The sequence below is a fragment of the Podarcis tiliguerta genome, assembly GCF_965153285.1.
Source record: "Podarcis tiliguerta genome assembly, chromosome: 5".
In the NCBI taxonomy this organism is placed as follows: domain Eukaryota; kingdom Metazoa; phylum Chordata; class Lepidosauria; order Squamata; family Lacertidae; genus Podarcis; species Podarcis tiliguerta.
The window spans coordinates 65,065,719-65,090,610 of NC_139538.1; the positions used below are offsets into that span (position 1 = coordinate 65,065,719).

A 24,892-nucleotide genomic window follows, 5' to 3' on the forward strand; every position below is an offset into this window, starting at 1 on the left:
GCTCTAGTTTTGTGGTACGAGATCTGAGGTGGACCTGGAGTCTCAACATAAGCAGACGTTGGACCTTTGATGTCATGGAATGTCTGGATAGCTCAGCTGGTTACAGCATGGTGCTGATAACACTAAGTTTGAAGGTTTGATTGCCATATGGGAGAGCTACATATTCCTGCATTGCAGGGGGTTGGACAAGATGATCCTCTAGGTGCCTCCCAACTCTACAATTCTATGATTCTATGATCCTTTCTATACATTAAGGGGAGCCATAAAAGGGTACATAATCCAATTATAAGCCCTTCATATCTGTGTAACTGCCCATCAGTGAACTGAAGAATGAATGCAACCTATTAAATAAAACCAGCCAGATGAATGAGACACAGGCAGTTGTCATTAACGTATAACATTTAACTACACAAGACTGTGTCCAGCTAAGCCATAGGCAGAGTAGACCCTGTGGGCTTAAGTTAGCTAAATTCATTTGTTTCAATGGGTCTGCTATATGACTTAAGTTGGATACAATCCACAAGCCTGACAAGGAAATCGCTGTTTATTTCTTGGTGGTACCTTTGCTTCCTGATTACATTATACTTTTCACAGCCTACATAATGACAGAGTTCAAATAATAGTTTCTTTCTCCTCCCCTCACATTTCCCTTAAGTAATATTGATGATATTTTAAATATTTATTCCTTACATTTACATACCACCTTTATCTTCCAAGGATTTCAAGGTGATATGCATGGTTCTCCTCCCCCATTTCATTGTCACAGCAACCCTGTGGTTAGGCTAAGAGATGGTGCCTGGCCCAAGGTCACCCAGTGAGCTTCATCCTCTCCCAGGTCATCCAGCACTCTAACCATTATCCCACACGTAATGGTAGAAATGGAACACATACTATACCTGTATTCATCCTGGGTAAACCTTGGAATTACTGAGGGTTGCAATACTGAAATTTCTACAGTGGTGGTGTTGAACTTCACAGGATCCCCATCATCATAGGCAATGACCACGAGCTATCAAGCACACAAACATAGTGAAGATCAACTCCAGTCTTACACACAATCATATTACATGCCATTTGGCTTCTGGTAAAAGTAGTCAGCTACAAGCTTTGCAGGTCTCCAGAAAACTCTCAATTCCTTCATCACGGACTAGCCAATTTTTTATTATTACTTTTAATATTTTTATTGAGATTTTGTAATTGCAAATTCTAAATATCACATACCATTATCCAATCCTACCTTACCATTACATTTACAATCCTCTCCCTCCCCACGTGACTTCCCTCAACTTCCCCTTCTGGTTTGTTACATTGTTTGTTGTATTCTACATGTACATATACTATTGAATGTTGTTACATTATCATCCTCTATGTTTAAATTCAATAAAGTTGTGAAAGTTTATTCAAATCCTGCCAGTGAGTCCATTTCCTTTTGTTGTTTCTGCACGGACTAGCCAACTTTAGGCGTGATGATGATGTGCTCAGGTGACTGCATCATTGCAAAGCACTCTTAATTTCTTTTGCTTTAAGATTTGCAGCATTTGATTTTTTTATGAACTTACTCACTTTTGTTTAAAGGCAAAAATAACATTGAAATAAAAAATGAGTAGCAAAACAAAAAAACAAACAAAACCAAACTTTTTTAAAAAGCCTGTTTGGAACCCAAAGTGCAATTCTAACTCTTTAATCCTAAAGCTTAATCCTATAAATATTCTGAACCACAGTGAAATATTAAAGTATATTATGCAAAAAAGAAAAGAAAAAGTGGAAGGACTTTAATTAGGGGTGTGCTGCAGTCCCCTGGGAAGTTTCACCAGTCTTACTGAAAAGATTTTCAATTCCCTAAAAGTTATTTGGATCTTTCACCACAGGTGTTTGAACCTCAAAACAACTCTAGAAAGCTCAGGAAAATAAATTACATACATACATACATACATACATACATACATACTAGTTCATAAATTTCCAAACAGAGAATCCAGAAACCAACAGCTTTTGCTCCATTCCAGATGTGTGCTATTATTCATTCATTTATTTATTCATTGAATTTGTATACTGCCCTTCATCCAAAGAGCTCAGGGTGTTTCGTAGCATAAAATACAGAATAAAACCATGGCATACACAATATACATATATACACTATAGTTGATATAGGCTACCCAATTCATTGTAATGGAGGCAGCAGATCTGCAGTCTTCATTGGCATGGAATGAGAAGTTCTTGTGGGCAAGGAAGCTCTGTGTAAAAAAGCTTATGCAAAATCTGTTGTAGTCTATTACATTTTTGAAGCAAAGCATTCAATTTTATATTCAGTACTCCTGAGCACAATTATTTGAATCACTGCAGACAGCAAATACTAGGATAACAAGATAATGTGTGTAAATTATACTGGCATTATTGTATCTCAAAACTTGGTTTCTAGTGTTTTTTTATATAGATGCAAATGATGAAGAGATTTAACATTAGTATCATTCTGTCTTCTCAAAATTTTATTTTAGAACTAATGTGCAGTACAATCCTTTGCCTATTTACTCCTAGTAAGCATACAATCCTGCAGATATTTACTCCCTAGTAAGCATATTTAGGATTGGAACTTAAATTATTGAAAGGTACACGTCTGCAATCTTTGATGGTCCCAGAATAATTTAATGGATTATTCATGGCAACATTTTCCTGAAGCAGAGGTATCAAGATGCCTAAAACCCATTAAACACATTCCTTATACTTATAAAAAGTGAAGCAACTTAACTTTCTGTCATAGTTTCACACACACATATAAGCAAATAAGCTAGAAAACCCTAGCAAGCAGATGGTGTTTTTCAAGAAGACAGATGAGTGGGTTAAAGTACACAAACTCATTGAGATACCTTTTTGTGGGTTGCTGGCATGTTTTTCAATTAAGAAAATGTGTGATTAAAAAGGAACTGCTTTAACCCAACATATCAGAGAAGAATAATTAATTATCATAACTTGAACCAGTACTTTCTTCAGGGAATATATATATATATATATGAACACTCATCCCCCAAATTACACTGAATTCGATTTTCTGTAAAATGATGCATTATAATCTGAGCTTTTAAAGTTGCAGCGTCAACTGAAATCCTAACAGACAAATACTATCAGAATTGCAAACATTAATTAACTTAATGGATCTCCTCAACCAGCAACTGTCAGTACAAAGCTTTGATAACAAGGAAAAGTAAAAAAGAAGAAGAATAAGAACTGCAGGCACCCCCTTCCTCATTTTATACATATTTGCCTGAGTGTAGATCCCTCTGATTTAATTGGAGATTGTTTCAAACTGAGCAGCTTGAGACACTGCAGCAGATTCTGTGCTTGCTCATCCCTAGTGAAAACCCAGCACTGGCTCTGATTTAATTTGTCTTTCTTTTTGCGGCCATTCAGTGGGGTTGTGGAGGACCGGAAAAAAATGCTAGGTAGTTGTGATGGAGCCCTCAGGCTGGGGGATAGCCACTCCAGTGCGAAAACATATTAAAGTGCATATGTGGATGTTATCACCTTAAACAATGTACTGGGCTCTTCATTAAGGTTCACACGAGTAACCACACGTCCAGAATCTTCTTCAACATCAAAGATACTTGCACTGTAAGGGAACTGGACCACATCCACTTTATACCTCACCCAACTTGCTGGTGTCCCCTATAAGAAAAACACACATTTGTTATTGTATACAGCATGGGCTGGAAAAGAAGACTTAAATGTTAAAATACAACCCAATATTATTACGTTGACTTTTTAAAAAAAGTAAATAGTCAAAACTACAGGACCGAAAGCAACCTGCCCAATGACAGGAAAGAGCGAGGGTCACAGCGGAAAAAAACATTTAACACATTGGTTACTGATCTCACGACAAAGGGATGTTACTTTGGAGACCCATTTACAACACAAAAATCACGGGAGAAGTCACCTCGTCAAAAATTATCAAGGCTTCTGATACTAGAACTGAATTACACTTTCAGTCCATTTTGAAATATTCTGGTCCAAGCAAAAGAGCTTTTTAAGTCTGAAACTATGCAACACCTGTAGTTAATGTATCTCATTATATTCATAATTCTTAACTTGAGGGTACCATTTGTACTAATGTTATACTGTGGTCTGCAGTATGCTATGGCGGGGGGAGGGCTTGAGATAATAAGGAAAATACTAGAGGTATTTTCTAAAACAAAGAGTGGCAAGTGGTGAATTAAATTTAACTCCCTTTGGATTCTAATGGTTTCAGTACAAAATTCACATTGTGCAGGAAAACTAGAAGTCCATGGCAATGCCTATTCCATGCATTGGGAAGGTTTGCCTATCACTAATATGTTCAATAATAATAATAATAATAACAACAACAATAATTTTTATTTATACCCCGCCCTCCCCGGCAAAAACCGGGCTCAGAGCAGCTAACATAAAATGTTTAACACATTAACATAAAATCAGGCAATCGATTAAAATACATCCTAAAATCAGATCAGGATCAGAGTAAAATGCAATCAGATGGCAACCCACAGATTAGGGTTGGGAACCTTAAATACTCACCAGGCCCAACTGTTTGTGCTGAACTTATATGGGCCTCTGAGAACAATTGGGAGGCCACTTTCATGCAAGTTCTTATGAAAGGGGAGGGAGAGTCAGACTGAACCCCAACCAAAGGCCTGGCGGAACAGCTCCAATTTCAGGCCCTGTGGAAAGACGTCAAATCCCACAGGGCCCTGGTCTCTTGTGACAGAGCGTTCCACCAGGCCAGGGCCAGCGTTTGTGCTGAGGAGTCAGTTGGATCGTGAAGCAAAATCTTTACTGATGCAATTTTCTACTTTTCCCTTTGTAAGTAAGCAACTGGTTTAGTTGTTTTCAATCTTTATTATCCCTGTGCTGTTTTCCCTGTGAGTAAATTCATTGTTATACTTATTGATGGTTATGAGATGGCAAGCATCAATGAATATGTGATCAATAACAACAAAACTATTTTGCATCATATTAGTAAACGCAGCTTGTGGCAACCAATCATGTTAATGAAAACGTCAGTGAAAATTGGTATTTGATGTTTTGCGTTATTAAGAAAGATGTAGACATTTAAATGGAATCTGGTTGCATTTAGGTAATAAGACAACCTTTCGTTTCTTTTGCAAAACTGATCGTGAATTTTGGAAGTGAATCATATAGAGCATGACCACCAACCAACCAGCCAATTCACTGATTTATTTATTGCTTTATTTTAGGGACGGAGAACCTATAGCTCTCAAGATACTGCTGGACTTCCATCAGCCAAAGCCCATGGCCAGGGATTATGGGGGTTGTAGTCCAACAACATCAGGGATGCGGGTGGCGCTGTGAGTTAAATCACAGAGCCTAGGACTTGCCAATCAGAAGGTCGGCGGTTCGAATCCCCGCAGCGGGGTGAGTTCCCGTTGCTCGGTCCCTGCCCCTGCCAACCTAGCAGTTCGAAAGCACTTCAAAGTGCAAGTAGATTAATAGATACCACTCTGGCGGGAAGGTAAATGGCGTTTCGGTGCGCTGCTCTGGTTCGCCAGAAGTGGCTTAGTCATGCTGGCCACATGACCTGGAAGCTGTACGCCGGCTCCCTCGGCTAATAAAGCGAGATGAGCGCCGCAACCCCAGAGTCGGTCACGACTGGACCTAATGGTCAGGGGTCCCTCTACCTTTACCTAGTCCAACAACACCTGGAAGGTCACAGACACTTCATCCCTGTTTTGATTTCAGGGTGCTTTATATCGCCCCCCCCCCCACATACAACACAGGCATTAATTCACATCCTGGAGGTGAAACAGAGAAAGGGGATTGGGAGGGCCAAGTCCAAGCCATTTTGCAGCAAGCAGTCAGAGGAATGTGCCCCCTTCGTGCCATAACAGAGAATGCTGAAGTACACATCTGGAGAATACACAAACATTTAGCCAGATATGGGATCAATAGGGAATGGGTATCATAAAGTTGGCTCACTGGAAGGGCCTGGAACAAGTTTCAAAAGTCATATGCAGATCCAATATTTGTAGAACAATCACAGGTGAGTTGGGACACGAAACTTTTTATTTTTTTAATGCTATGCCATGGTATAGTGTTGTTCCCACTGGGTTATCCTCAGTGTCGAAAGCCACCAGGCTGCTCCTGCTTATAGCAGTTCACTTGTGCATGAATGGCAGAAACTCTTTTTCAGAAGATTGAAAATTGCATTGTATCTCTACCAGTTGTTCCCAAACTCCCCCACCAACCCACGGATCACTTGAAAAGTGCTCTAGGTTCTTGGTGGACCACTTAATGATTTTTTTGGCCTGTTGTAGCCATTGTAGATGCAAGAGATACTGTATGATTCTTAATTGCATTTTTACAGACACCTTGTGGACCACCTGTATGAAGCTCACGGAGGTGGTCTATGTGACTCGCAGACCACAGTTTTGGCACCCCTGGCCTTCATGGTACATAGCAAAGTTTAGAAACTTCTCTCAGTCTCCCAGAAAGCCCACACAAGTTCATGGGTGATGAATGGTTCCATGAAAGGTGATACTTTCTCCTCAGTCACATCTAGAACCAGATTTTTATACAAACGCTTCAGTTTCAGAGTTGTTTGTTTAGCACCTCTGGCGCTTATGGGCCCACATATGCTTCTTACATTCCATATGGAAAATTAGTGTTGAGAGGGGTTTTTTTTGTATCACTTTTCATCTTATTATTTACAAAATCCTCACAGGAATAGCTATTATAATGTGTGCTACCTCATCACTGTCATATCCTCTCCTCACTAAAACATAACACGCCATTCCTGACATCGCATTCTCTTGTCACCATGTGAGGTGCCAGATGCTTCGAGGTCAGTCAGAAACTTCAGCCACCAGGGAATTTTTTTGCTGTCATCAAGAAATCCCCAGAAAAGCAGATTGGAATTATTGTCCCATCAGAAGGGTAAAGCCTCGGGATTTGATTAATTCTGCACACACTGTCAAAAACATACTAAAATTATTAGTAGCAAGAGGAGCTAATTGAAAAACAAACGTTTAACAATTTTGCAGAGTCCCCCCCCCACGCCATCTCCTGTAAATCAGAATACAAAACTGATTACATGGATTTTTAGATGTGTGTGTTAATTACTGTAAGTTCATAAACAATGTGTCCTAAAGACAGGAGCTGCTGAAGCAACTGTATATGCAAGCTAAGCAGCACATATGTGTCGTCTTTGTGTGTGGTTGTTTTGCTTTTCAGTGGTTTCCATCCTCTATGTGTGGCTTTTCTATGTCATTCTATAGGACCTCATTTACCTTCTGAGCAGCGTTCTGAGGACCTTATGACAGTGGTGGACAGAGGCAATACTAGGCAGATCAATTACTGTAAATTTTACTTGAGCAATTTCCTTCTGTTATGGAGACCTTGTTTATTGTTGTTGAGCTTTTCTTCTTCTTTTTTACAAAAACATCAAAAGAACACTGACCACAGAGAGTACAAATTTAGTTGTGTTGTTCTATTTCACGGAGAAGAGATTCTGCTTGATGAGATGGCTCCTGTATGCCATAATGAGGTATGATGACTACTCACAAAGTCTTCCCACTTGACTTGGCTTCTGCAAGTTGGCTTATTATATGGTTGATTCATATAAGCCTTCTGCAAATCAGCTGCCTGAATTCTGTATCACAGACAAGGTAAACTAAATCACCGCACTATGGTTTTCTTCTAGACTTACATGTTAAAGTTCACTATATCAAACCTTGTCGGTGATACTGCAGCCTCAGAAGAAAATAAATTACATCCTAAACATGCCTTTTCCAGGAAGGGGAAAGAGAACTACCATCCAATGCTGCTTAACAGGAGGCTCTGAAATCAAACTATATATGACTTTCCATTCCGCATGGGTGTAAATTGAGAAAGGCAACTCAAAGAATGGCAGTAATTCCATATATCGAAATTCTACCCCGTATGTAGAAGAGAAAAGAGACAGATTAGGAGGCATGGAAAGCAACTTGTTCTCTTTTCGAACTATCCCATAGTTAATGTGATGAGCCTTCAGAACTCTAATCAGTTCCTTGTGGTGAATTGCAACCCCCAAAAGTATTTGGAAGACGGGTGTGATTGACATTTCGCAGGCTCTGGCTCAGCTTGCAGAAATGATACAATATTTCAATAGAAGGCACATGGCGGCTTCCTACAGGGCATTCCAAAGAGGCCATTTGTTCTCTCATTGGTTTATTACTGCTGGTACTTCTTCTCTTTGTGCATTGAATATGAAGGTCTGAGAGAAAACATAGGAAGCTGCCTTGTGAGTCAGACCACTGGCCCATCTAGTTCAGAATTGTCTACACTGAATGGCAGCAGCTATCCAGAGTTTCAGGAAGTGGTCTCTCCCAGCTTTGCCTGGAGATATCAGGGACTGAACCTGGGACCCACTGCATGCATGCTGGGTGCTCAACCACTGGTTCTTCCTCAGCAGTTAACATTTTACTGCATACTTTTGCATGTCAGGAGAGATAGGGTGGAACCAGAATACATAGGCACACTGAGGGTAGGGTGAGCACATGTACATTTTGTGAAACCTAAAAAGGGCTTCTAATGTACCAGAATTTAAGAAATCATATATTACTGGAATAGGTAATTTTTAGATCCTTTCAAACGTAAGGTATTCCAATGAGATCAGAAGGCACTAAGATGATTATACTCTTAATGTCAGGCGGAAACCTGATTTAATAATGTTTTTACAAAATATAATTAGCAAGAAATTACTCAAACCCAGATAATGTGGTTCAGAATAGCAACAATCACACTCTGTTCCAATGACTAAAACCTACAATTATCATTAAGCATCAGCACATTAGGTAATTAGTTATTGAATTCATAAAGCTGGCATGAGATCATTATTTCTGAGGAAGCTACTTTTCTTCCATCATTTTAGAAAACAACAACAACAGGATATTATAGTTATTGGCAAAGTTGCAATTGATTGACAAAGATCATCAAAGGAAGATTTAACATGGGTTGTTTTTTTTTAATAAACTTGCTTTCATTATCTGTCACATTCATTATCTGTTTATGTTGCTTCAAGTCATTCAGAAAGCATGCTTGCTTCTGTTGTGAACATCAAACATTTTAGAACCCTGGGTTGGAGCACATTTATACCAGGAGAGGTGTTATATCCTATGCTAAGAAAAAGACATAAGCTATGCATTGACTTGATGTGCTGTAGCACATAAAAGGCTACCACTATCATCCTCCACAAATGCTTTGAAGGGGTGAGTGCTGCCAGATTAAGAATCTTTATATTAACTAACAGCATGATGTTATGTGTTCTTAAATGGCAATTGGCTCCATTGAACTCCATAGGATTTACTTCCTCGCATAAACATCAAGGATCAGGGCTTCAAAGCTTCAATTTCCAAAGCATTAAAAATGGAAATGCCACAAGCATTACAATAAAAATTTGTGGTTACTGTCTCACAAAAGGAATTGTATCCATACACCCCCCCACACACCCAAGCTATAGTGTCTATGGAACAGTGAGCAGCCCAGCACAGACATAATGGTAAAAGGTAAAGGGACCCCTGACCATTAGGTCCAGTCGTGGCCGACTCTGGGGTTGCGGCGCTCATCTCGCTTTATTGGCTGAGGGAGCCAGCGTACAGCTTCTGGGTCATGTGGCCAGCATGACTAAGCCGCTTCTGGCTAACCAGAACAGCGCACAGAAATGCCGTTTACCTTCCCGCCAGAGTGGTACCTCAGTTCAAAGCACTGGCTGTAATGAGGAATCGACCTGAAGAACCTACGCTGCACAAATGCCCTTTCCCTTAACTGGTCAGACTTAAACCATAGATTAGCATTACATCTGTACCTTGCCAAATCTAAGCCACACTAAAAAAAGCAGAGTCCACAATAAGGGTTCGAAGCAGGTTCACAAATATTGGTTCAGGGGTCTAGTGTCAGTTCAAATGTATTGCTAAACTATGGTTGACAGCAACAGTGTAAGAGAAGAGCATACATGAGAGAAGAGGATGTTGGGGAAGGAGCCTTCCTGATGAAGGCTCCCTGCAAACCACAACTAAAAACTGGAAATCCACATCAGACATGCATGCTTCTCTTTCTCAGTTTCCTTTGGGTGTGACTGCTTTAGGTGGACAGCAAAGGCAAGGGCCAGGGCTATTTTAAACATGTGGGAATAACTTCAGACTCTCCTTTAGACTTTAGACTGGGTGGTCTCTCTCTTTCTCTTACTGGGAATGAGTAGGAAATTTGTTTTTCATGAGTGGTGTAGGTTTGGAAACTCTTTGCCTTGAGATGTTCCTAACTGCCAGTCAGGGAACTGCCATCGGAGCCAGAGGGAGAGGGAGGGCTCCAGAGGGATTCCGGAGAGCGTCCCGGGAGGGAGAGAAGCAGCACATCTTCTGGGGAAGGAAATCAGCATAGCACCAGTGGAGAAGGGGGGCAGAGGGGGGAATCGACGAGGTGGCTCCAAGGCTCCTCGCCGGGGACCAGCGGGGAGAGCACGGGTCCTCCGATGCCCACTCCCTCCCTGCGCAGAAGGCTTCCACGCAGGGAGAGTAGGCGGCGACTAGGCGTCAAAGAACTTCTTTGCTGGAAGAAGTTCAAGAAACGCCCACTGACGGATTCTGCCAGCGATTGAGACAGCCACGGGCGAGTGGCTGTCCAGACAGAAAGGGTTCACTCAGGCAACCCACCCAGGTGTGGCGCCGATTTAGGCACGAGCAACCCCTAGAACCATTACACTGCCTCACTAGATGACCAAGCACTTACGAAAGTTTATTCCTACATGTTAATGTATTTTGCCTGCTACTTTGGTTTTAATTATCTAGATTATAAATGAATTTGATCAGCCTCCTTTCTTTATTTTAAGCTTGTTTCTGATTACTTGGCTTTTGCACTCCTTATTGCAGTTTTCACGAGATCATTAACTTTTAATTCTTAGCGTGGCTTATATTGTAATACTGGATTTTGAGCAGTTAGGAATCTTAACTTTTATATTGCATTTTTAAAAGTCTAACAATGGAAATTATATAACTGGCCATCAATAATTATTCCGTGCATGGTTTACAGACAAAACATTGTTTAAAAATACAATATATAATGAAAATCAACACCCACCAAAAATTCTTGAAGAAAATAAAACAGATATAGGGAAGCAGATGAAAACATAGACAGGTGGGCAAGTGCCAACAAGGAGCTTGTCCCACCAACCTGCCCCTCATTTCTGTTCACCTGTCATTCACATATGCTGTTAGTTTTCTTTCTCACTCACCTATAAATATGCTTTGCTCCTTCTGTGGTCCCTGTCAAATATTATCCTGGTGCTGTTACTGCTAACAGCAAGGAAAGGAATAATCAGATGCTCACTTTAAGTTCCCAATTCTTCCTTTGTAGCTACATCATTACCTGCCCCACACCTGATATCTGGAACATGGGAAGTGGTTATGGTTTGTGTGAAATGGCCTTGTGGGCCCTTCTTGGGACCTATCCCACGCTCATAGGCCAGAAGTTCCTAACCCTTGCTCTATAGCTATAATTGAGGAAACTATCTGATCTTTATCATTTGTGTTTCCTTGCAGACTCCAAAATCGTACTCATCAATATGGTATGAAAAAGTGAAAAGGGAAAGTATTTTTCCTGCTTTGCCAGCAGGAATGTGTAAATAAAGTATCCACGAGGCTCCCTTAACACCTCATCTCCAGGCTTATTTACTTATAAATAAAGCTAGAAAATTATACACACTCTCCTTGGTTGTCCTAATGGCTCTATTTCGCCCCCTGCTAATAGACTGCTATTGAATGACTATTTTGAAGCTTAGCAGGTTTTGATAAGATTGGCCACAATTACTTGGTGTCCTTCAGTGGCATTATGCTCTCTGCAGTAAATAAGCACTCCCCCGCCCAGCCCACCCCCGTCTTCCTCTAAAGACAATAAAAAATGCCACTCTGACTATGCTAGAATTTAATGTGAAGGGAGGTAGAGAAGATACAGGAGGGACAAGCACAATAATAATGGGCAAGTTCACTTATTCTCAAACTGATGGGACAAATGTCAGCTCAAGGCACTTTGCCAACGAAAAATTACTAGATAGCATAAATGGCTTCTTCCAACTGCCAGCTCTAAAGCCCATTTAGAGACATGCTTGATTTAGTCTTCAGTAGAATGCTGAAGATGTCCACAACCCTCTGCCAAAAGCTAGGACTTCATAGCAAAGAGGAAAATTAACATTTTCACGACTGTTTTGTGGCTTCTTTTACCTTACTGCTACAGTAGCACTTTTCGCGGTCCCTGTACAGAAATGCTAGTCAAGATAAATCACTGCTGTATCCTAATACCTACATTAAACATGGTGTTGATCATGCAGAGCCCTTCTACAAACAGGCTCCTGTGATGGGATAAACTTCAATTCCTCTATGGATTAAATCTCAGGAAATCCCTTAAATCCAAAAAAGGCTAGTGCTACAAAACCCCAAAACACTCATCCCTTTTAAAAACAGCATTATCTGCTGGCTTTGGTAACAAGATGTTTAGGGAGAGTAGAGGGGAGTTTCTCTTTCCCATCCTCTGCCAACATTTTCTACCATTTGCGTAACCTGGAATAATGTTGTGGTCACTGTCCATAGTTAGAAGGAGATTACTGAAGACTGCAGAGATACAATCTACTAGGAGAAAATGACTAGATTCTGACCAGTGGGGGAAAGTAACTATTTTGCAGAAAGTTCCCCCCACACCCCCAGAGGCAGGGATTGTTCCTACATGAAATTTGCCCAAGGCACCTATAACACGGGACCAGTGCTTTTTTCTGGGGGGACACAGGAGTATGTATACCCCTAAACATTTTGTGAATCTAAGTTTGGCCTCATTGAGGGGCAGTATTTCAATATGAGTAGGAAAATGAGAGTATCCCAAAACATTTTTCTTTTAGAAAAAAAAGCACTGCATGGGACTGTCATGGTCCCACTAGTGACAGACTGGGAATACATGCATATTCCCTGTGAATGTTGACCAGTCTGACAACTACTGAGCTTTTCCCTTTAAGCTCCCTAGAATGTGAGATAGCTGAGTCAGTAGAGCATGAGATTTTTGATCTCATGGTCATTGGTTTGAGTCCTACGCAGGGCAAAAAGATTCCTGCATTGCAGGGGGTTGGACTAGATAACCCTCATAACCACTTCCGGCTCTGCAATTCTATGATTCTAAGATCAGTGCTTGGACCAACAAATCAGAGTTTACCCATGGGATATAATACAACTCTGTCAATCGAATGCCAGACTGAAACCCAGATGCTGCTGGGAAAACTGATTCCAACAAATCTGCCCTGCTATATTCTTACATTATATTAACAAAAGGAATTTTTAATGCGGTGTTTTATTTCTTCACACACACACACAAAACACTTTTCATGCTTGGAGGCTTACAATAACAGCAAATCAAGGAAATAACAGCCCTTCAAAAGTTTTGCTTTGTTTTCTGTTGGAGCCACAAAGCTGTTCCAAATGCAGGCCCACCCCTTGCGTTTTCCTGTTTATCATCAACACACTAAACCCTGATAAGGATTTCACATATAAATTGTTCCATAAGAAAAGAAAGCGGAGCAGGGAGGGAGGAGGCATTGGGGAGCTGGGGAGAAGTAAAAAAGAACTCTGCATTATGGCTTTATCCGTCTTGAGAACAATAATTGAAGTGCTCAAGCCAGAGGATAGGCTGGCATAAAAATGCATAGGAGCCACTGCTGGGTTAAAATAAATAAAAATAAATCATAGTAATCACTTATGTTGTTCAGAGGATTAAGGGCACTTATGCGGCTTTTAAAGAAATCTCTCCTGGGTGCAGGGTATTAAGAAAAAAAAATTGTTTTCCTTACCGGAGGGTCCAGATCCTCAGCTTCAACTGTTGTTATAACCGTGCCCTTGATTGCATCAGGAGCAACCATGCCCCTGTACAGAGGTTTGCTAAATACTGGGGAGTAATCGTTCATATCCTGCAAAACATAATTAAGAATTTACTGCTGAAGCTGAAATGAAATTATGGACACATTCACAATAGTTCTTTCAAACTAGGCTCTGCTCAGCCTCTTCTCGTTATCCAATTCATTTACTACTGTCAGGCCTTCTGGCTCCTCAATTGTGTTACTTATCTGCGCACAAGACTGGTACTCAAGAGGAGGATGCAAAATTTTCCATGCAATGTAAATGTGTAAAGAATTGACATAGAGTAGATCTGCTTCATCAGAACAATTGTCATTTCAATAAATGAGATTTCCAGGGACTGAGCAAATTCTTGTAGGCTGTGAAAATGCAAACTCTAGAGTAGCATCTTGAGAAATAAACATATCACTTTTTTATTTTTAAACATAACTACTGATAGGTAGCTTTCATCTTGTGATCTCTTATGAAATTAGTTTCAGAGGTTTGGAGTGTCCCAACCGGTTTTGAGAGGGGGACTCTTTTTCTTTTTAACAAAACGTGATGCAAAATAAATTGGATCAAATCCAGGGTTTTGTAGAAACTGTGATCAATCAAATACACTGGCAATAACAAACTCTGATACGAAATATGGTACCTTAACTTTCAGGATCATCATTAATGCATGACCTATGTATCCTATGGGGGGACTTTAACCATGCTCCCATGGTGCCAGTTTTTGTAGGTTCCACTCACATGTTGAAACAAACGTTACCACTCTCCCATGCATGCAGGAAGAGGCAGCAATCAACCAGAAAAAAATGACCAACCCAGTTTAAGGGAATCTGCTTGCACTGGATTTGTAACCCATATTGGCCAGAGTTCTCGATTGGGTATAGTGGGTCTATGTGTGTGGCAGGGCCCTTTCACATAAACCCTGAAGGTATAGCTACTCCTGAGTGTGATCTCCATGCATTCACTCAGCATGTGAATAGAGCTATTGTGGTTGGATGTGCTGCTCATCCAGCACAAGAAAAGCTATCAATGCAACAACCAGTCCAAGTAATCACCAATGCCACCAAGCGCTCTCTCTCTCTCTCTCTCTCTCTCTCTCTCTCCTCGCTCTGTGTCTGCATTTCTAGTTCATGTTTGTTTGGGGGGGCAGATAGAGCTCCATGCCTTTTTCCCCCTTTTTGTTTTGCCTATCACCCACTTTCTCCCACTTATCATTGGCGAAGTTTGAATCTGGTCAAGCTTAGAAAATTAAGTAGATGGGGGAGAAGATTTTTTTTTTGTCAGGTTCAACATGCTAAGTGAAGGAAAGACCACATGCCTGTTTGGATGTTGCCTGGGGAAAAGCTTATTCCAGCTGACAAACATATTCTGCAGATCAAGTAAGGTTCATATGCTTATCCACATGATGGCCTCTACACCAGTGGCTCCAGTTTTCTGCCTTTTGTAGCAATTGTAATATACTGTGCTAGTTGCTGAATTATTTTTCAATTGTCTTTTTATAGTCATGTTGTAGGCCACCTAAATGAAGTACCCATGGACCACAATTTGGGAACCCTACCTCTACACTACAAAGGTGCAATCTGAATAGCCCAAGAAGTTGGAGGAACTGAAGATAAAAGATGGAGATAGTGTGTAGGCTATTGCTTAAATTGCAGTTATTTCATACCAAACATTTCTCTTTATGGATATAATCTGTGTAGGAAATACTTGCTTAACTGTAATGTATGAAATATAGTGCCAATATTTTTCAGTACACTGATCGCGCACCCCCCAAAAATGTGGGTTTTCCCCCTATTTGTTCAAGAACGTGTAAAACAAGTGATTATTTCAAGCAAACATCATATTCAGCCCTGTCAGATATTGCTATGTCCCTTTATTGTGTCTGCACTGTTTCCCGATAATAGATGACAAATTCAGAACGCCTAAACATTTGTGTTCATCTTCTGCATGTCCTTATGTCCTTTGTGTTAGGAAATCAGCAACTATAAATAGATATGCCAAAAAGAGAAATGATGTAGAACATCCTCTGATAAGAATGTTTCAGAACATCCTCTTCTATGGGAAATGACTGGAAGGCCTTATTTATATTTTTAAGGTAAACAAATCAGGAGCAAATAAAAGTATGAATGCAAAGTTGCCTAAAATTAGGGTCGCCATATCTGCAAAAGTGAAAATCGGGACACAGTTGTTGAGGTTTTCTTTGTAGGAGAACCAAAGTTTTTGAGATTTTTTTTTTAGTAAAGCTACAATCATTTTTAAAGGCATTTTTAACATGATTTAACCCCCGTTGCTGATTTCTGAAAAATTATCCAGGATGCAATTTTCAAAGGCTGGTTCCAGGAAAACAGGACTTATGGCAGCCCTAGCTAAAATGCTGAAAGACAAGACGTTTTTGACCTAAAAACACATTTTTTTCTACTGAGTCAGTCAACACATGAATATTTGGTGAGGTGAAAGTTGCACAATTAGCAACATAGAATGTTCTTCAACAGACATTCAAAAATTCAGCTCTAAACCTTTAGCTTTATGTAGTGAAGTTCAAGGAGAACTCTACCCCATGATTTTGCTGATATACAAGCTTTGTTCTTAATCCCTTGTAAAGTTCACTGTTTGTATAAAAAAGCTACTGAAATAATATTTGGAGGAATCTATTAAGGGAGTGGACAAGTTGGATATGATAGTAATTTAGCTAGAGGGAAAGGGCACACTTCCTTTGAAAGTATACGTGAACAATCAAAATTAGGTAAAATGATAGTTTTAAAAGAGCAGCTATTTTCCATGAATGAAAAGTTGTGAGTGTCCAGCCTGCAATTTTTTTAAAAAAGGAAGGCTTTGTTATCCCACAAAAGGAAAAAGAGAAGAAAAAAATTATCTCTAGCCTGCCTATGTAAGATGAATCAATATGTCAGATGAATCAATCAATATAAATACATTGTAAAGAATTAAGACATTTTAAAAGTAGCAGGGAGATTTGGTCACACAGCTTTTATGTCCTCAAGTAAAGTTACTCATGCACAACTGCATGGAGAAGAATGCATTACGGTTGGAGAATATCTGCCATTGTTAGGAATTGGGGCCTTTTTTATCTCATTTGCCTTCAACCTGGCATGTCTCCACACCAAGACAAAAGTGTGGTGGGTCCTTATCCGAGAGATGCCATTTGCAGATGACACGGCCTTGACAGCACACTCTGTAGAGATTCATCAGATGTTTTGCCCAAGCCTGCAGGTAGTTCAGCCTCCCTTCAGCCTGACAAAGACCAACATTCTGGGTGAGGACATCACCAGCGCTCCACGAAACAGCATTGGTGGCCACATGCTTGAGGTAGTAGATGATTTTGTCTGCTTGGGCTCCACTATAACCAGCAACCTCTCCATTGACACTGAGCTGAATTGGTAATGTAGCTATAGCAAAGACTTACTTCTCCAAAAGGGTATGGGAGAATGTGATGCTAATACCAAGCTGAAGTTCTTCCAGACTTGTGCGTTGAGCTCTCTGCTTTATGGTAGTGAATTGTGGGCAACTTACACTCACCAGGAGCAACACCTCAATGCCTTCGATATGTGCCGCATCAGGAAGTTTTTGGGTATGAGGTGGTAGGACTTGTTTGTGTCTCAAACAAAGAAGTGCTCTCTCAAGCCCACATTTCCAACATGTTCACACTCCTGTCTCAGTGATGTCTATTGGCTTGGTCATGTCCACAGAATGGAAGCTGGTACGATCCCCAAGGACTTGCTCTATGGGGAGCTGGCTTCAGGCACCTGGCCCATTGGCAGACCTTCCAGAGGAGAAATGACCCCAGGAAGGAACACAGAAAGAAGAAACACCATGGTACATCTGCATCAGCACAACTGGATGCCTTCATGTGTCCTGCTGCAACAAAACATGTCTCTCCCTTATGGGTCTCTACAGCCCCAGCAGATGCTGTAACTCTCCAACAGTTTGACTTTACCCCTGAAAGCACACTCTTCCATTGCCCCCCAAAACAAACAGATTCAAACAACAACTAGACTTACAAGAACACTGACAGAAATAATTTCATTTGAGTGTTAACTACGTATTTTAGCTGATTGCCATTTCCCTTATTATTTCATCTTAGATATTTAATAATACTCTGTTTATGTGTTACTCATCCATACAACATATCATTATTACAAATGTGACAAAAATGTAGAAAAAGGGGAAATGAAATTCAGTTTGATGCTGTATCCTAAACATGAAGGGTTTTGTTTCAATTAATTATTTGTATTAGGATTTAGAGTTATGAAGACAGCAGAGACTTATACCACATCACAAATCCCTGGATTATTTCACTAGGGGGAATTATATGTATGTTAAACAGCATGGGAAACAATATTGTAGGATTTTGCATTGAGAATTGAGATATGATAACCCCCTCATAACTTCTGCTTACTGAAAGTGCATAGGCAAAATGGTGGTAGCAAGTGTCCTTTGACATTATCAGCCTGGTGGAAGAGACACTGAAATAGATACTACCTCATATCTATTTCGACTTCTCTCAGGTTTCCCACAACTTACACTTCAGCTGTCACTTATCACCCACAATTCTGTGGAATAAAAGTTGCACATCTTTGCCAGGCATCAGATATTGCAATCTTTGAGTTGTCAGTTAGAGCTACAGTAGGAACCTCTCTTCACATGTTTTGCCACTGTATTATCCTAAGGTAAATATAATCTCTTTCAGTTATTTCTGAGTCTCTGGGCTTGCCGATCAGAAGGTCGGCTGTTCGAATCCCCGCGACGGGGTGAGCTCCCGTTGCTCGGTCCCTGCTCCTGCCAACCTAGCAGTTCGAAAGCACATCAAAGTGCAAGTAGATAAATAGGTAAGGTAGGAAGGTAAATGGTGTTTCCGTGCACTGCTCTGGTTCACCAGAAGTGGCTTTGTCATGCTGGCCACATGACCTGGAAGCTGTACACTGGCTCCCTCGGCCAATAAAGTGAGATGAGCGCCGCAGCTCCAGAGTCATCTGCGACTGCACCTAATGGTCAGGGGTCTGTTTACCTTTATCTTTACCCAAATATAATCGCTTTCAGTTATCTCTTTTGTTGACTAGGATGACTACCCACAGAAGAACCCTAGAGCTATACCTGTTGTAAACATTCTCAGGGGGTTACTACTTCCCTATCATTTAAACAGACTGATGCTAGTTCATAATACAAAATCAAATATTGCCATGTAAAATATTAATAGTGATCTGCATATTGTTTCTGTTGATTAAAATCCAAATGTTGTTTCATATTGCAGTAGATACAGCCTGAAAGCAGAAGACAAAATGCATGCTTTTCTTCTGACATTTCATACTTAAGTATATGTGAAGATTGCCATGTAGGAGGAACGTCCATGAATTCTGACTGCACATTATGAACTCTGTCTTGCTAGCCTTGGAATTATGCCACAGTAAAAATAAAGACTGATAGACAAGATTTCCGGAAGCCATCCCTGTCATCTTGGCTCTGGCAAGATCTGCCAACACCCTTCCATCAAGATGTGAACTGACAAATCAGCTCTATTATATTTAAGAGTCTAAGAAGTTGACACTGACCTTGCAAAAGAGGAAACAAATATAGTAAACAAACAAACACAAGGTCAGTGAAGGACACACTGGGACATGCATTCTAGAGACATGGAGAAAGAATGCGAGGGTACTGAAAACTGGCCAACTTTTTACTGCCTGCTTAGCCTGGTCTCTTGCTTCCTCCATTCATTTTAGTGAGGTCTGCAGGGAAATAGTGCTTGGAGGGGCTGCAAGCAATTAGAAGAGATAACAAAATCACTAGCCAATAATGGCAAATAAGAGGCTCACTGAAAGCTAAAGTTCTGTTATACAAGATGAAGATAAATTGGATTATGATGTACAATTCAACCTGTAAATCAGCTAGATTATGAAAACATAGCCCATTTCACCTGTTACGCTCACATTTCTAGTTTGCATTTCTTTTAGAAATGAATGAAAAATTAAAGAAATGAACTGCCATTTGGTTAATCATTTCTAAAGCACATACGGAGAAACATGTGAATGAATAAAACTTGTTTTAACTGCTTTGCACTGAAGGCAGTGTTTTGCATTGATAACACGGACCAGGATGCTGTGTGCTGTTCACAGAAATGTCACTGTGAGAAGCAGTTGAGAAAGAGCAGTGAAAATAACAAGCCAAGAGATGTCAAAGAAAGATTACTGGGGCATGGGAAATAAAGGGAGGGAAGCAGTGAAAGTATACACAATCACAAAATTTAGGTATGATAGCATTTAGGCTATGTATGCCATTTCCCTTTCCTCAATCTGTCTGAAATTAGGCTGGATTGAAGTAGTGGGTGGAAACATGCCAATAGGATTACACATAGAGAAGTTACAATCAGGAGATTTGCAGCTGGTTTTTGAATTGAAAGTTACAGGGTGGCCTATGAGGAGGCTTTGCCCAAACTGCTTACATTTTGACAGGTCTGATGCCCTGGGAGATAGCGAAATGCCTGCAAAGTTCATGCCGTTTGGAAGGAAAACATGGAACCTACAGATAAAAGAAGACTGTGTGGATCTCCTGTTGATATCAGTGGTAAAATGAATGATTGAGGGAACTGAATGATAAATGAACTAATGCAATTAAGATCTATTCATAACTAAGATCTATTTTCTAGCTACACATTACTGGAACACATAACTTGTTTTCATTTCTATTTTGTATCAATTAGCAGAACTTGATTCTAGAACAGGCATAGGCAAACTCGGCCCTCCAGATGTTTTGGGACTACAACTCCCATGATCCCTAGCTAACAGGACCAGTGGTCAGGGATGATGCGAATTGTAGTCCCAAACATCTGGAGGTCCGAGTTTGCCTATGTCTGTTCTAGAACGTACTCATATTTTCTTCAGTCAAACCTGCACAGTTTGATAAAACCCAAGAGCTTGATGTAACCCTCTTTTTTTGCTGCCTGCTCCGATTACAAAAACAAGGACATGTGCAGGAAGGCATGGGAATGTTAGCTGACCCTCCTTTGTTTAACTGATATTAGAATGATTCCCTCTCCCAAATTACATGTTCCAGAAGTCAGTTTATCTAGCCAGTCAAGTATGTGAATCTCAATTTCATTATATGCATATGCTGTTGCATTACTCTCACAATCCTGGGCCGAACTTAAAACACTTATGAATAAATGTTTAGGTTATAAGGCAGAATGGTTGGCAATCAACTATGATAAAGCCAAATGAATATAAGAAATATATATGTGTTTCAGATCACTAAATAATTGAATGGGGAAATAATTTCAAATATTTGGGAGTTATTTCTCAGCCAACATTGTCCCTGTCAATTCAGATTCAAAACATGACATCTGGTGTATTGAATATTTTAGTGGCAGTACTAAGTTTTTATTATACAAAAGGAGAACAGCGTATACCTTCAGCTTAAATGATTCAGTTCTCTTGGATGTCCTTAAAAAGACAAGCTTCTCATACAAAATATAGGCACATATATATGTATGAGATAATCGGAATATATACACTTTATTGTATAATGGGCCATGAAAAATGGCAACAAATGTTTCACAAATATTCCTTAAATAAATAAAAGTGTGATCTTGACCCCACACTATAGATGCCTGGAGGGAGTTAGCCTGCAGCAATAGTACTTTTCCAATGGCCTTTCTGTTAGTAGGAAGGAGGAAGCAGAGCCTGGGAAGGAAGGGCGCTATTGCTGTTAGTAGCTGAAAAGATGTGTTTAGTGAAGGGGGCGGGGTCAGCAGTTTTGAATATGTGGGATCCAAAACTCCACAGATCTTCCAAAGGGCCAGTCTTCAGTGTCCTCAGCCATGCCCACCTGGAGCTGGCATTGGAAAAACGAAGAAATGAGTCATTTCTCGGCCCACATTGCCCTGGTCAAGTCAGATTCTAAACATTACATCTGCTGCATCAAATATTGCTGAATTTTTATTCTAGAAAAGGAGAACAGTGCATACATTCAGCTTCAAAGATTCAGGTCTTGCATACTTTTCTAATGATACAAATTTTCAGGACAAAGTACAGCAAGGGAGTATTTATTTTTCACACAGAAGATAATCAGAATATAGATACACCATCGTGTAATGGAGCCACTGTCCCAACACTGGTGTCACTACAACTTACCTGAGCAGAGCTCTGGCGTGTTGGGGTAGGAAGCCAAACCTTGCTGCCTTCCTGCCCTTCCCCATCCCAAAAAAGTGCAGCCAGTGTCTGGAGAGTGTCTCTGCCCTGCAACATGGGCCACTGCTGCTGCTGCTAAGTCATTTTAGTTAACGCCACTTATCATTTTGGTGTCAGTGGAACTGTCTGCAACAATTATTGGTAATACTGAATCTACAGCAGAATCGTATCAGAAATAAAGGAGATTAAGCAGTGAGGAGTTTACAGTGAACCAAAGAACTGATTGCAAAGTGATTCAAGTCAACATGGCAGGATTCACTAATACAGTGCCAAGTGACCACTGCAATGAGAGCTGAGATTTGCTAGGAGAACTGTAACAATGCTACTTGCTAGGAGAAACTCAGATTTTCTTAAAATGGCGTCATTAGGAAAATGATATATTTTTTAACCTCAGCCCTGTTTTTTGTTGGAGTAACGACTGACGGCCAGATGACCATATAATTCCATTACATATTATCAGTCTGTCTGACTCACTGTCATTCTCCACTCCCTCACAACTGTTTGCAATGGCCTGAGTCCAAACCTATTCCCTTCCCCTGAATACCTGCAGCCTGAGGGACTACTCTCACATCTGTTCAGGTGCAGAAAGGGGTGGGTGCGTCCCCTCCTTCCCTCCATTTTGAAACTTCCAGTAACCCTTTCACTGCCACCACAACACAGTGTCTGCTGGGCTGAACTGAAGCAGCTGCCATGTCATGTCAGACCTTTGGTCCATCTAGCTTTGCATTGACTAGACTGCCCTGGCTCTCCAGGGTTTCAAACAGCAGATTTTCCCAGTCCCATCTAGAGATGCTGAGGACTGAACTTCTGCACGCAGAGTTACGGCCCTTCCCCAAGATTTTCATGCAGTATTTCCAGTCTAAATAGCAGTGGTACATCGGACTGCATAATAAGTACAATCAGAAAACCTATAGCAAGTTAGTGACTGAGTATTGTGAGGGTGGATGACTTTGCCTTGTCCTTTAAGAAAACTTTTTGGGATTCTGCTCGCAAGTCTTTGCTACTTTTCTTATGACAGTCGAAAATGGCCACTTTCTCTTATTCTCTCTCTTTAAACTAAACAGACCTTAAACTAATTGCAGTAATGTTGTTAACATGGCACAACGGCCTCTTTTTCATATTTAATGTTCTGCAAGCCTAAAGAAGCTAATTATTTAAATTAAGGGATAATGTTCACAATGAAGTATATGAGGCAATAAAAGGCAGGCAGACAATTAAACACCAAAGTGAAGTTCAGGAGTCTGGTATCTGTTCAAGCTTCTTATTACACAAACTGTCCAGTGTGCCAGTGCATTCCTTTTCTCCAAATAAAAACAGAATAAAGAAATATATATATATATATATATATATATATATACACACACACACACACACACACATACACACACACACACACATCCATTATAAGCATTCTCCCTTGTGGGAGCAGTCAAAAATGGATACCCCCACCTGTAGTCTGAAGTGCACCCTTCCCAAGAGGGTGTACTATGTTATATTTCTGCATCCACCATCCAGCTTTAAGAGAACAATCTGGAAGTTGCCTCATGCACCTCAGCTGGCACAAAGTAGTAGAGGATCTGTGCTCATGGTGAAGCGATCAGATAATATTTTCCATATCCCTCACAAGTTTAGCAAGCCATGCCTTGACAAATATTGTTTAGGGCCCGTGTCACAACTGCCACACCACTACTTTAAGTCAATCTACATGGCTTTTGCCACCATGTGATGAGAAGTCCATGTGTAGTGGATCATCATCCAGACTAGGTAGCTTTTTCTAATTCAGATATGTAGTGACATGGGGAGGGGGGGGGGACAATTCAATTGGTGCATTGAGATGAACTTACATGTGGTTCATCACACGACAACATCTCCACATGGCTTTCAGCTGTTCCGTCATGCTATATGCACTAGATTCTAGTTCAAGTTGATGTCAAGACTCTGACTACTGCAAAGATGCCTGAAAATGACTTTTATAGAAACACAGAATTGTAGAGTTGGAAGGGATCCCGAGAGTCATCTAGTTCATCCTCCTGCAATGCAGGAATCTCAAATAAAGCATACATGACAGGTGGCCAGTCAACCTCTGCTTTAAAACCTCCAGGGAAGAAGACTTCCACCTTCTGAGGAAGTCCATCAAACAGTTCTTCCTGATACTTAGTCAGAAACTCCTTTCTTGTAGCTTGATTTCATTGGTTTGGGTCATACCTTCTGGACCAGGAGAAAACAAGCTTGCTCATCTTCCATGTAATAGCCCTTGAGATATTTGAAGATGGTTATCATACCTCCTCTTAGTTTCCGCATATCTAGGCTAAACATATCCAGCTACTTCAACCGTTGCTCACAAGGCTTTGTTTCCATGCCCTTGATCATCCTGGTTGCCCTTCTCTGAACGCCTTCCAGATTGTCAATATGCAAATTCATACATGCACAAGGTTGTGAGCATTCTGACATACTTTCCCCCTTGCTGCTTATCCCATAGGACATGTGGCAGTGAGACTTGTTTTTTCCTTGTTCATTTGTACAACGTTACAAAGTGAAAATCAGACAAGAGTGGTCTGGAATGTACACAAATGTCAGAACAATAATTTCTAAAGAAAGCTACATAATAACTTTTCCCAACAACCACATCCTGTTGTCTTAGTACAACTACAAAGACAAATTATGACCGCAAACACTAAATACAACTGCTAATAGCAAGCAATATATTACTTTTAATAGCAAGAAATGTTTTATTTTAATAGCAAGCAATATTTTACTTTAATCTTTTTTGGGGAAACGTTTTTATCTACAGTGTCTCTA

The 24,892-nt window shown here is 40.4% G+C and overlaps 1 protein-coding gene across 24 annotated transcripts in view; it reads right to left on the bottom strand.

The window, feature by feature from the left end:
- PCDH15 (protocadherin related 15) overlaps positions 1–24,892 on the bottom strand; it is a 609,044-nt gene that overhangs the window by 90,117 nt on the left and 494,035 nt on the right. For all 24 annotated transcript variants that reach the window (XM_083441352.1, XM_083441358.1, XM_083441371.1 and 21 more), the window contains 3 exons: positions 13,844–13,960; positions 3,520–3,660; positions 897–1,009 (listed from right to left, as the gene is read on the bottom strand). In XM_083441352.1, coding sequence (XP_083297478.1) covers positions 897–1,009; positions 3,520–3,660; positions 13,844–13,960 — 371 coding nt within the window. The remainder of the gene's footprint in view (positions 1–896; positions 1,010–3,519; positions 3,661–13,843; positions 13,961–24,892) is intronic.